We start from the raw sequence: 13,700 nt of genomic DNA on the forward strand, positions 1-13,700 counted from the left end.
TTTGGAGACACCGTTGATGGAATCTTTCGAGGAGTTTGAGATGGCGTTTATAAGTGGTCCATGTTTCACAAGCATACAGTAAGGTTGGTAGTACAACAGCTTTGTAAACAAGCATTTTGGTTTCCCTGCGAATGTCCCGGTCCTCATGGTTCACTTTGTTACCAGGTGGGTGGCACCCGGCCAGGTAAGCCCCGCACAGGGTTGCAAGCTCCGCCCACCTGTTGGGAGGTGGTGAGCGGGAATTTGTACACAACTCCCATTAGCCGCAGTTAGGCCATGATAGAGTGCTCCAGGCTAGGAAAGATAGCTCCAAAGCAATTACTTTGAATAAATTATTTCATTTCAGCACTGGCACATGAGCAGCTCTATTCCTCTTAGCAAGAGGAAAGACACAAAGAATATAAGCAAAGCACCCTCCTTGCTGGACACACAGAATTTCAGGTAGGCTCCATACATGCCTAAGTGTTTTAAGACTAAGAATGCTTTTGCCTTTCAAAAGAATCTGATTTATTGATTTATTAATTGAATTTGGATCAACTTAAATGTTAGCATGGGTGCTTTTTTGAGATACTGAAGAAAGGTATTTTTTTTTCTTTTAATAACAAAAATCTATTGGAAGAAAAAAGTTGTTTATATTTTGTTTTTCATTTTCCCTTATAGTAACACACCGGAACCGAAAGAGCCTTGTAAAAGAAGCAGATGCACTCTAAGTTAGTGACCTCTTCAGCTGAAATTTCCTTTCAGGGCAACTACCTCCAGAACTTTTAGGCTATACCTCCACTAACTGAGGCAGGTAGGAATTGTAGGCCCAAACATCTGAAGTGCACCAGGTTGGCAAAGGCTAGATTCAAGCGTCCTCAGCCATCCCAGCAGAGATCTTTTTGCCCAGAAATGCCAGGGAATGAACATCCAGCTTTTTGCACAGAAGGCATTTGCTCTGCTACTAAGCAACGTCCAGAGCCAAGGAGGATAAGGCTATCAATAGCTGCTAGTCGTGATGGCTATATATTCCCTCCAGTATGTCAGGCAGCATGTCATTGAAAACCAGTTGCTGGGAAACAGGAGTGGAGAGATGGTGGTTGCACTCATGCCCTGTGGAGGCATCGGGTTGGCTGGTGTGGCAAGCTGGAAACTGGTCCTGGTAGCCTTGGACCTGATACAACAGCCAGGCCCTTAGGGGCTTGAGGTGGGACTGTCTTGGAAGATGCAGCTGTTGCTTGCATGGGTGGGATGGATAAATTCCTTGGGGACACTTCCCACCCCATTTCTGTTTCTGCCTTAAGCAGGAGGGGTTAGTGCTTTTGCTGGGTATCAAGAGGGCATGCTCTTTTGCACAGGATCACAGTGGTGTTTCTGGGCTGCAGTGTGGAGTAGTCTTCATGAACATGGTGCTCTCCAGCTGTCTTGGACTACAGTGCAATGCTGGCTGGAGCTGACGGGAGCTGTGCTCCAAAATGTGGAGGGCAACAGATGATGTTGATTGGGAAAGGCTGCTGTAGGGTGTGCTGTGGCCCTGCCAACATGCCTACCAGCCTAAGTTCAAAGTGAGGAATTCCTCACCTCCTCATTGCACTCGGTTGGGGAAGGCTCAGGTCATTCGCTGCTGTGCAGCCTGTGGGTTAAGCTGCTGCTTTGCTTGAAGGAGCTGCACCTGGCATACTAAGCCAGCAGTGCCAAGAGAGCCCTTGCTGCAGACCTCCCTACCCTCCGGGTCATCGCAATATGGAGCCCAGACAGCCCCGTGGTTTTCTTCGGAGCTGAGGGCGATGAAACAATCGCTGAGACGGCTAGAGCGTCGGTGGCAGAAAACTCACTCCGAATCTGACCAGACACAGGTTAGAGCTCAACGTCGAGCCTACCAAGTGGCGATAGCGACGGCGAAGAAGACTTTCTTCACCGCCTCTATTGCATCTGCAGAAAATAGTAGCAGGAGACTCTTTCAGGTAGTCCTCAATTTAACGGAACCACCTTTACCACCGGGGCCTTGTAAAGACCCCAAGATCTCCTGCAACGATTTTGCAAAGTTTTTTGCAGATAAAATCACTCATATTCGGAAGGAGGTAGACACCACCGTGGGAGCAGGGCTGGGGCGGGAGAGTGCTGGAGCTCTGTCTGGTCAAGTTGCATGGAATCAATTTCAATCCGTTACCCCCGAGGATGTGGACAGGTTGCTTGGACGCATGAAACCAACCACCTGTCTCCTTGATCCTTGCCCATCCTAGCTAATAAAAGCAAGCCGGGAAGGGCTGGGTGATGGGCTCTGAGGGAACATTCCCAGATCCGCTGAAAGAGGCTGTCATTAAACTGCTTCTTAAAAAACCATCTTTAGACCCGGCCAGTATGGCCAACTATCGCCCAGTCTCAAATCTTCCATTCTTGGGCAAGGTGATTGAGCGTGTGGTTGCTGAACAACTCCAGGCACGCCTGGAGGATGCGGACCATTTGGATCCCTTCCAATCGGGGTTCAGGCCTCATCATGGGACTGAAACTGCCTTGGTCGCACTGGTTGATGATCTCCGGCGAGCTAGGGACAAAGGTGAGAGCTGTTTCCTAGTTCTGCTGGATCTCTCAGTGGCCTTTGATACAACTGACCATAACATCCTTCTGGACCGTCTAGAGGGGTTGGGAGCTGGGGGCACTGTTATACAGTGGTTTCGCTCCTTCCTCCTGGGCCGTGTTCAGAAAGTGGGGGGGGGGATGAGTGTTCAGACCCTTGGGCCCTCACTTGTGGGGTGCCTCAGGGTTCCGTCCTCTCCCCCATGCTTTTTAACATCTATATGAAGCCGCTGGGAGAGATCATCAGGGGGTTTGGACTGGGTGTCCATCAATATGCAGATGATACCCAGCTCTACCTCTCTTTCAAATCAGAACCAGTGAAGGCGGTGAAGGTCCTGTGTGAGTGCCTGGAGGCGGTTGGAGGATGGATGGCGGCTAATGGATTGAAGTTGAATCCTGACAAGACAGAAGTACTGTTTTTGGGGGACGGGGCAGGCTGGTGTGGAGGACTCCCTGGTCCTGAATAGGGTAACTGTGCCCCTGAAGGACCAGGTGCGTAGCCTGGGAGTCATTTTGGACTCACAGCTGTCCATGGAGGCGCAGGTCAATTCTGTATCCAGGGCAGCTGTCTACCAACTCCACCTGGTACGCAGGCTGAGACCCTACCTGCCCGCGGACTGTCTCGCCAGAGTGGTGCATGCTCTAGTTATCTCCCGCTTGGACTACTGCAATGCGCTCTACGTGGAGCTATCTTTGAAGGTGACTCGGAAACTACAGCTAATCCTGAATGCGGCACCTAGACTGGTGACTGGGGGTGGCCGCCGAGACCACATAACACCGGTCTTGAAAGACCTACATTGGCTCCCAGTACATTTCCGAGCACAATTCAAAGTGCTGGTGTTGACCTTTAAAGCCCTAAACGGCCTCAGCCCAGTATACCTGAAGGAGCGTCTCCACCCCCATCGTTCTGCCCGGACGCTGAGGTCCAGCGCCGAGGGCCTTCTGGCGGTTCCCTCATTGCGAGAAGCAAAGCTACAGGGAACCAGGCAGAGGGCCTTCTCGGTAGTGGCGCCCGCCCTGTGGAACGCCCTCCCATCAGATGTCAAAACGATAAACAAGTACCTGACATTCAGAAGACATCTTAAGGCAGCCCTGTTCAGGGAAGTTTTTAATATATGATATTTTAGTGTTTTTTGGTTTCTATGGAAGCCGCCCAGAGTGGCTGGGGAAACCCAGCCAGATGAGCGGGGTACAAATAATAAATTATTATTATTATTATTATTATTATTATTATTATTATTCCCTTGGAGGCTCGGCCCTGCTTTTCCCCAGTACGCTTTGTGCTGGCTCCATCCCTCCGTTGTTTGACTTTGGCCCTTGTGTCCCAAGGAGAGCCAGAGGGCTGGAGCCAGAGAAGTGAGCTGATTGGGAGCTGGCCCAGCACCTCTTTGTGGCACTGAAAGCCCCAGGAGCAGATTTAGCCCAGCGTGCTAATTGGCAGCGACAGCTCATTTGTTATCTCACATGTCATTATTGACGTGGTGTGTGCATGTGACTTGAGGCAAAGTGAAGGTCGAACGAAGCTCAGGGAAGCCTCCAGACAAGGAGGGCTATTGTCCTCCTGCCCCATCCCTGCGCCAGCAGCTTTTGCTTGAGGATGTGCTTCAGCCAAGCCCAGAGGCTTCAGCCTAAGGCTGTTTCTTCCACAGGCTCCTTGGGATACCCAGAAGCAAACCTAGGCTCCCTTGCATCCTTGGCAAGGAGCTATATTTGTGCCCCCCCCAACCTTGCTACCTTGACCAGGAAATGTATTGTTGCCCCCCATTCTTTGCACCCTTGGTAGAGGAGCCTGCGTCCCTTGCCTGGCTGCCCAGAGCAAAGGAGGAGCGCCCCAAGGAGTGTGAGGGCAGGCAGGTGCTTAGCTACTCTGAGACAGAATGGAGAGATGTGATTTTTGCGCACCTACCCGGCCCTGCACCCTTGGTAGGGGCCAGCCCAACTAAAAAGGATGCATTAAACCAAGACTTGTACTGAGAAGGTGTGTCAGGACCTACTAATTCATAAAAACAATCAAACAGCCTTGCAGCTAGATCAGGTCAAATGCCCTCTGTAGTCTAGCATCTTGTTCTCTCAGTGGCCAACCAGATGGCTAGGGTGCAACAAAGCTCTCCTCGCTTGTGAGTCCCAGCAGCTGGAATTCAGAGGTATACATATCCATTGTGGTAGTAGCTATTAACAGTCTTATCCTCTAATCCAGGGGTAGGCAACCTAAGGCCCGTGGGCCGGATGCGGCCCAATCGCCGTCTCAATCTGGCTCATGGACAATCCAGGAATCAGCGTGTTTTTACATAAGTAGAATGTGTCCTTTTATTTAAAGTGCATCTCAGGGTTATTTGTGGAGCCTGCCTGGTGTTTATACATGAATAAAATGTGTGCTTTTATTTAAAATGCATCTCTGGGTTATTTGTGGGGCATAGGAATCTGTTCATTTCCTCCCCCAAAATATAGTCCAGCCCCCCACAAGGTCTGAGGGACAGTGGACCGGCCCCCTGCTGAAAAAGTTTGCTGACCCCTGGGACTCTAATCCAATCCATCCAAGTTGGCGGCCAGTTCATAGAAGCAAATTCCACAGTTTAGTGATGTGCTGTGTGAAGAAGTACTTTATTTTGGTCTATTTCAAGTCTTCCAGCGTGCAGCTTAAGAACATAAGAAGAGCCTGCTGGATGAGGTCAATGGACCATTCTCCAACTTCCTGTCTGCACAGTGGCCAATCTGTCCTTCCTGCGGCTTCAGACAACTGGTATGCAAAAGCATTGCAACTTCTGACTGTGGAGGCAGAGCATAGCTATCATGGCTAGTAGCCATAGGTAGCCCTTTCCCCCCATGATCCAAGTTGGTGGCCATCAGTGCCTCCTGTGGGAGGGAGTTCCATAGTTTTAACTACAGTGGTACCTCGCAAGACGAATGCCTCGCAAGACGAAAAACGCGCAAGACGAAAGAGTTTTCCGTTTTTTGAGTCGTTCCGCAAGACGAATTTCCCTAAGGGCTTGCTTCGCAAGACGAAACGTCTTGCGAGTTCTTGCGAGTTTGTTTCCTTTTTCTTAAAGCCGCTAAGCCGTTAATAGCCGCTAAGCCGCTAATAGCCGTGCTTCGCAAGACGAAAAAACCGCAAGACGAAGAGACTCGCGGAACGGATTAATTTCGTCTTGCGAGGCACCACTGTATGTGCTGCATAAACAAATACTTCCTTTTATCTGTCCTGAATCTTTTAACATTCACCTTCCTTGGGTGCCAATGAATTCTAGTATTATGAGAGCGGGGGGAGGGGGGACTTACCTATCCACTTTCTCCATGCCATGCATCCTTTTATACACTTCTATCACGCTTTTCCGTTTTGTGTTTTTCACAGGTAGTGAGCGTCTTATTGCTTGCCATTGTGTCTGTGGACCCAAACACCACATCATGCAAACCTAGGAAGAATTGGGATGGGTAGATAAATGAAACTTTCTGAAGCAGCTACAAACAGGGTTTTTTGTGTTTTTCTTTTACTGGATTAATCAAGTGAGAGATAAGAAACCTGAGGCTTCTCTGCCCCCTATAAAGACAGACCTTTGAAAGCCGTAGCAGTTCAAGAGCCGATTCTATAAGTGAGAAGCGCTTCCTTTCATAAATACATCCCTCCCCCAATTCCCATGCCATTGACCTTCCCTTGAACAACAGTGGATTGATCCCATTTGCTCTGGGGAAGGATGAGATTTTCTCAGTAATTATTTTGCCCTGATTCTCACTAGTGCACAGTGGTTGCTGTTGCTGCTACCACTGGTTATAGGCTATGAATGTCTGCCTCTTTTGAAACCCAGATGTGAGTTTGCAGTGGGCAACGCAAATGTCCTCAGCAAAAAATAAAAATAAGTTCCTATATAGCACATCTTAAGTGTTCAAAAATCTTTATATACAGTATCTCAGTAATACTTGCATGAGTTCTGTAAAATTATCCCTATATTGTGATTGTCCCCACTAATGTCTAAGCCAGCTTTCCTCAAACGGTTGCCCTCCAGATGTTTTGGACTACAATCCCCATCAGCCCCAACATCATAGATGTTTGCTGCCTGGGTTTCATGGGAATTGTAGTTTGAAACATTTGGAAGCCACCAGGGGAAGGCTGACCTAATATATTCCAGCAAGTTTGGGTTGGACTGCCCTTAAAATTACCATCAGGTCTAGCCAGCACAACTGCACTAAAGTCAGCTGTTACCCAGGTCTGTCTCAGATAGATGGAAAGCAGGAATAAAGAAAAAGTAGGCATATTATCAGAAGTGGAACTAGATAAATAAAAGCCAGAAGAAACCAGTAGTTTATGTATCAATTGGAGGGCATGTTCCCTAAGAGAATCAAGTTCCATCTTTAGGTGGTATACTATTCTCATTTTAGGACCTGACTGTTGAACAGTTAAATTTGGTATTTTCCAAGCACACAAAAAGTAAGGGGAACCATCTTGGTCCATAAAAAACCCTTAGCTTAACCTATAATAGACCAACCAAATTATCACAAAACACTGCACAAGCTTTTCAAGTTCTTCAGGACTCTTCATCTGGCTAGATGGTAAACAATGTAAAGACAAAATGATTCAATAAACAGTTATTTATAGTAACAATGGTTTTATTTGCAATTTCGGAAACTGCACTCATTATAGGTCAAACCTTCACAAAAATGCCTGGTTCAGCCTTGCTGAGGGTTCTAACTGTTCATTACAGTAGGCATAAATGTAGATTCCTGGATGCCAAGATCCAAGTTTGGGGCAAGTACTCTTTGGTGAGAGTACCACAGCAGAAATTTAAAATCACAAAATATGCAGCAAAGTAAAGTGTAGAAATATAGGCTGTTAGACTTCTAAAACATGACCTTGTGAGTTCCAAAACTTCCTCCTCTAGCATTGAAAAGTCCACACATTTGATAAGTTTAAAAAAATGTTTATTTATCAACTCTCCAAAGGTCAGATTCATGTGCTTCAGAATAGGTGACACAGACAGAGAAATTTAGCTGTTACAAAGTGGTGAAATTTCCTAAAATATAGGAATGTAAGAATGGCTTATTCAAGCCATGTGGCAGACCTCTTTACATGCTGAGCTTCTCAGGTAGATTGAAGGAGAACAAAACCTTGATTACCTATTTCCTCCCAAGGTGAGGGAAGTGAACATAGTTAAGCCTGAGGGACAGCTTACTTCATGCATTAATTAGACTTAAGTATGTTGGGTGTATCCCACACTAACCAGGATATAAAGATTTGGTGATCCTCTTGGTGGTGGCGGCAATAGCGCATAAGTGCTAGACCCTTGAGGGTGTTTCCTTGGGCACTTGGTATAGTCATGTCGGGAACATGGCTCTGACTGAGAAGCTCACAAGTCAGATTTAAAAAGCATAAGGATGCCCAAAAATAGACAGTTTCTCCTATTCTTTGGTTTCCTTTTATTCAATGCATACAGAGAATCAGACAAGAGAACCATCTACCATGTATGCATGGACAGCCGTGGACATTTCAGTGACAGGCTCATTGGTGATCTCATCTCTCCTGTGTCTTCATTGTATGGCAAGCAAACCTGAGCTCTTTAATTTCAGGTGCCCCTTTCATTATTGTTCTCGGGTGTTATATTGTTTGCATTGCTGTATACAATAGAAAACAATATTTTTAAAATAAAAAGTGACACACTAAAAAAATAGGTTTTCAATGTGAACCACTTGGAGGGTATATTTGGCTCACCAAAAGTGGCAAATGGGTGTCCACAATAACAACACGTTAATTCTCATCTTCATCAATTGCATCTTCTTTTGACAGCTTCCGAGGTGTTGTAAAGTTAGTGAGCTGCTCATTGATGGAACATTGCTATTCAGAGGTTTTTAGCCAATTGTGGTCACAAGAGGGAATGCCAGTGCTGATGATTAGCCAACAGGACAACCCAAGTTTGAAGCCAAAAGCATTTCAGTGGCATTCGCTTGGCAATCTTTCAATCATGGGCAGTTGAGGGGGGCGTTATTTCTCTTCCAGCCAAGTGGTGCATCTCCGCTATGTGGCACTTGGGCCATACATTTCAATTATGAACCAACCTTAAGCCTGACATTCCTCAGCTGGACAGTCCAGCTGCCTGCTGCTACTCAATCCGTGTAACCACATGGACCTCTCCATGTGGTGAAAGAAACAACATAAAACTGCTTATGTAATTATAACCCTAATTAGTTTATCTTTGCTTGGCTGAGCTAAAAGCAATGTGGGGGAAAACATCCACTTACTGGGATTTTAAAAAGCATGCTGAAAAGTGGATAAATCCATACCAGAGCACAATGGCCAGGTCACAATGTCCTTTTACAGGTGCTTCCTTTTTTGCCTGAGCTCTCCTCATAACTTTCAGTCAAGTCATTATTACATACTTCCACATTGCCTGAAGAAAGCACAAGTCTATGACATTTAACTAGCACTGCACTAACTTCTATTTTGATTTCCAACAGATTCATAGAGGAGAGAGCTGATATCTTGCAGGAGCCCAGCACCTGTGTAACAATCTAGGAAGCCTCCAGTGCAAACTTTGATTCAAAGCCTCAGGTTTACGCTAGCCCAAAGGTGACATGCTTGCAATGTGATGTCCTAATGCTATCCATATTTTAACTGCATGACTGTTTATTGAGTTATAGCAGTGGTGGACAACCTCCAGCCTCAGGGGTAATGAGGCCCACTAAGGCTCCCCATCTGGCTAAGCCACACCCACCTGTCCTATACATTATGTTCTATATGATGTCAGGGGTGGGGCGGGTAAGGACCTGGCTCAGCTGAAAGAGGGTTGGCAGGTTTGCAGCTGACCCAAACCCTGGGCATCAGTTGATTACCAGGTCTTGCAAGATGAAACATCAGATCACCTGAGCTTTCAAACCCAGGTGCATAGAGCTTTGCAAGACCTGACCACAAGGAGTCAGTGATGGCCACCAACACAAATGGCTTTAAAAGAGGATTAGACAAATTCATAGAGGATGAGGAGCATCAATGGCTACTAGTCATTGAAGCAAAGGCTTGAAGCCCAGCCTGTTTGCCAGAGATATTATAATTGCAAATCATGTATTGCAGATTTTGCATTCAGGTGACCTCCAAGGTCCCTTCCCACTCTATGGTTCTGTGGCAGGGGAGGGGAACCCATGTCCTTTCAGATATTGCTAGACTCCGTTTCCCATCAACCTTGACCGTTGACCATGTGCACTGGGGCTGATAGGAGTTGGACTCCAACAATATCTGTAAGCCACTAGGTTGACAAAGGCTGCCTTAATAAAGTTGTATAAAGTTGCAATTTATTGGTCTCCATCTCCCAATGCATTAGCTCCAGACCCCTTTTCAGGCTACCCCTGGCTTCACCTAAATTTGATGAAAGGGGAAATGAACTGCTATAAGCTTACTACCAGCACCTCTCTGTAAATTCCTAGACAACTTCCTCTAGTAGTTTCATACAGCACAGGAAACACTCTGCATAACCCTTAGTAGCAGCAACACCAGCCTCCTTGCATCTCCCTCTGCAACCAGCATGTCAGGTTTGACTGGAACCACTGGACTCCAGTGCCCCCCGTTCCCTCCCAGCCAGCTGGTCCATTAGGATATAATGGTCGATGGTATCGAAAGCCACACTGAGAGGTCCAGGGTAATCAATAGAGTCACACTCTCTATGTCCCTCTCCTTGCGAAGGTCGTCCACTAGGGAGACCAATGCCGCTTCAGTCCAAAAAAATAAGTGACATGGGATTTGGGAACCAGATTAAAATGGATTCCAGATAATCTGCTGCATCCAGGGATGCCCAGAATTGAATGCCACAACCCACCTGAGCATTTTTCTCTAACCTAAAAGGGGTGGGGCGGGGTGGGAGAGAAATGTCTCTCAAAGACGCCCAAACAATGGGAATGCTTCATTGTTAAATATGCCCAACACATTTGGGCACAATTGGCTTTATCAAAGGCTTATCAAGGTAAGAAATAATGCAGTTGCTAAACCACACAATGAGTATGTTTGTATGGGTTATAAGATATGGCTGATTCTAGTTAACATGGGTTTCTTACTGTTAGTTTCACTTGAATATGAATTTTTGTAATTTATGAGTATTTTAAAAGTTTCCAAATGCTTTTTATATGTGTGGTTTAACTGTTGTATTCTTATTTTGTTTTTTTGGAAGTTTTAAAGATTTTATTGCGAGTTGCCACAGGGGTATTAGACACTCCCCAAGGAAGCTGGGGGGGGGATCGGGTGGCGCTGTGGGTAAAACCTCAGTGCCTAGGACTTGCTGATCGTATGGTCGGCGGTTCGAATCCCCGCGACGGGGTAAGCTCCCGTCGTTTGGTCCCAGCTCCTGCCCACCTAGCAGTTCGAAAGCACCCTTAAGTGCAAATAGATAAATAGGGACCGCTTTATAGCGGGAAGGTAAACGACATTTCCGTGTGCTGCGCTGGTGCTGGCTCGCCAGCTGCAGCTTCGTCACGCTGGCCACATGACCCAGAAGTGTCTTCGGACGGCGTCGGCTCACGGCCTCTAGAGCGAGATGAGCACGCAACCCCAGAGTCGGACACGACTGGCCCGTACGGGCAGGGGTACCTCTTTACCTTTAAGGAAGCTGTGGGAGCAGGACTTCAAAATTGAGCTGATAAAGTGGAAGCAAATCTGTGACCCATTTCTGTTCTGGTCAGCATCATCCTGGATGAGAGAGAACTCAGTACCTTGCTTCATCTCACTCTTGTTAGAATTTCAAGTGCTAATACAGTAGTCCACTATGCTGGAGTGGCTGTGAAGAGTCAGGTCCCTACTGTTTTTCCATAAGTGGTGATCATGTGAGAAGATACAGGAATTCTGGGAGTGGGAGGTGGAGAAATAGGAAATGAAACTTATCATGCCTCAGATACTAGACTCAGATCCCAGTATGTCATCATTATCCATATTTGATGAGGTAGGTCAAAAGGTTGCAAATAAGAACTATCAGACTATCAGTAGCAGGCTTAACACGACTGGGAAGATATAGGAGACGACTTTGGTAAAAGCAAACGTGGGCACTTGCATTTCTGGGGAAATGGACCCCAAAGGTGAAAGATGGGAAGGCAAAAAGGCCCTTCACCCAATCCGGGGTGAGGGGTGAACTTCAGGGGACCAAGCCTTAGCCAGGACCAGACACGTCGTGGGGGGAAGAGGGTCTGGGGACGGGCTGGGAATCATTGCTGCGGGCGTTCGGCCAAGCCCGGGGACCCGGTTTCTCAGGCCGCCTTGCTAGCTCTTTCCCGGGGGCAGCACTCCGGACCGGAAAGATAACTCCCCCGACGGCTGCTTCTACAGCTCGGAGAGAGGGAAGGAGTGCCTGGCCGCGCTCGGACTGGCTTGCCTTCCCAAGCGCCTCTGTCCGTCGAAGGTCCAGGCTCAGCGCCAGCCTTGCTCTCAGGAGGCTCAACCCCCGACGGCATCTCCGGAGAGGGCTGGGGGAGAGCCCTTGCTGCCAGTCAGGGTAGACGATGTTGAGCTCGGACTCGGGGGAAGGCAGCTCCCTCTGTCGCTGGGGGGAGGGGGAGGGGGGAGCCCCGACGGCGCGTCCCTAGCAACCGCCGCCGCTGCGAGGGAGAGCGGGAAGGCGGGCTGCAGGCCGAGGCCGCGAGACCCTCCCCCGCTCGCCCGCCTGGCCCTCCCCCTCCCCCTCCTGACGCAGCGGCGGCGCCTCCTCCCCCATTTAAACCGGGCGGCCTCCCGTCCGAGCGCAGCCGCGGCTCTGTCCTCCTGCCAGCCACCGACGCCCCGCTCCCAGGCGCCTGCAACGCGGGAGGCCGCGCCGGGACGGCCCCTCCGTAGGAGACGGAGGAGACCCCGGCCTGGCTCGGCACCGAGGGAGGGGACCAGCTGCTCTGGGCTGTAAGTAGACCCGCCTCCCCAGCGTCTTGGAGACCCAGATGGGGCTTGACCGACGGCGGGGTGGGGTGTCGAGGATGCCGCCGCCTCCCGCAGCACGACTTGGCAACGGGAATGCGGGGGGGGGTTGTCCCCCCCGCCCACGGTTCTCTTCAAACCCCAACCCCCCCCCCCGTGACGTTGCTCGGCTAACCGACGGGCTTGGCAGCTCCCCCCATCCATTCATCCATCCTTCCATCCTTCCTTCCCTCCCCCGCCCTCTTCCTCGCCTTCCCCGCTGGAGCGATGCCCGCTTGCTCGCAGCCTGCCCAGCCGCAGTGAGCAGTCTGGCTAGCTCGGGAGCCGCCTTTGTCTCTCGCCGCCTGCCTCGCAAGCGCTCGCTCTCTCTCTTGCCGCCGCCGCCACTATGAAGGTCTGGGGACATAAGATAGAATTGCTGACAGGTAATCCGACGCCCCTCTGTTCCCTGCAGGCTCTCGGAGGTCGTGGGGTGGGGGCGGTTGCTCCAGCTTCGGAGGCTCCCACCCCCCCACCGTGCCTCTTCTGGATTTGATGCAGCTGCGCTGGGGAGCCAGGCTGGCAGAGCTGCGGTGGACACTCCCCCCCCCCCCCCAGGGGAGACGAGGAGGCAGCAGGGGCTGCAGATCCAACGGCCTCTCCCTAGCTCCAGAGTGTCAGGGTGGGGTAATTTGGCAAGGGGGGTGCTCCCTAATGCCTCCCCCTGTACCTCATTTCCTAAGTAGCTAATGCTGGCATTTGGGGGGGGGCTGTTGTGCCAAGGGACCCTGAGAGTGGCATTCCCTTCCCCCACCTTACTTGGCAAACTGTGAGGGTGTGAAAGGGTTAAAAGGGTTTGCAGGCAGCCCTGGAGGGAGCCTCTGCTCAAGGCAGCCTCCATAATTTCCCATGGGATGGCTGTGACTCAGTGGTACAGCGGCAGATGCCCTGGCTGGGGTCCAGGTTTGGTCCATGGCATACTCTGCGTTCTCCAACCTATGACTCTCCAGATGTTTTTTTTACTACAACTCCTAGCAGACCCTCTGGCTGGGACAAGTTGGAGTTGTGGTCATAGAAATCAAGCTGCCTTATTCTGAGTCAGGCCTTGGGTGCATCTAGCTTCACATTGTGCATCCAACTGGCAGGATTTGACCGAGGTTCTCTCCTGGAGATGCTGGGAACTGAACCTGGGACCTTCTGAATGTAAAGAGGATGCTCTAACCATTGAGCTATGGCCCTTGAACGCTGTCATACCTGTTGATGAGGTGGGTGCACACTCTGCACATGCTCAGAGGTGTGGTTT

At 49.4% G+C, this 13,700-nt stretch overlaps 1 protein-coding gene across 3 annotated transcripts in view; it reads left to right on the forward strand.

Moving 5' to 3' along the window:
• Positions 1-12,226: 12,226 nt before the first annotated feature.
• NDRG4 (NDRG family member 4) overlaps positions 12,227-13,700 on the forward strand; it is a 50,002-nt gene continuing 48,528 nt past the window's right edge. For 2 of the 3 annotated variants that reach the window (XM_081202193.1, XM_081202194.1), the window contains exon 1: positions 12,586-12,843. In XM_081202193.1, the coding sequence (XP_081058319.1) occupies positions 12,807-12,843 (37 nt within the window). In that variant the 5' untranslated portion in view covers positions 12,586-12,806. Of the gene's footprint in view, positions 12,404-12,585; positions 12,844-13,700 lie in introns of those variants that run through there. The other variant, XM_081202195.1, reaches the window with a different exon arrangement.

This window comes from Podarcis bocagei, assembly GCF_964188305.1.
Source record: "Podarcis bocagei genome assembly, chromosome: 7".
Classification (NCBI taxonomy): Eukaryota; Metazoa; Chordata; class Lepidosauria; order Squamata; family Lacertidae; genus Podarcis; species Podarcis bocagei.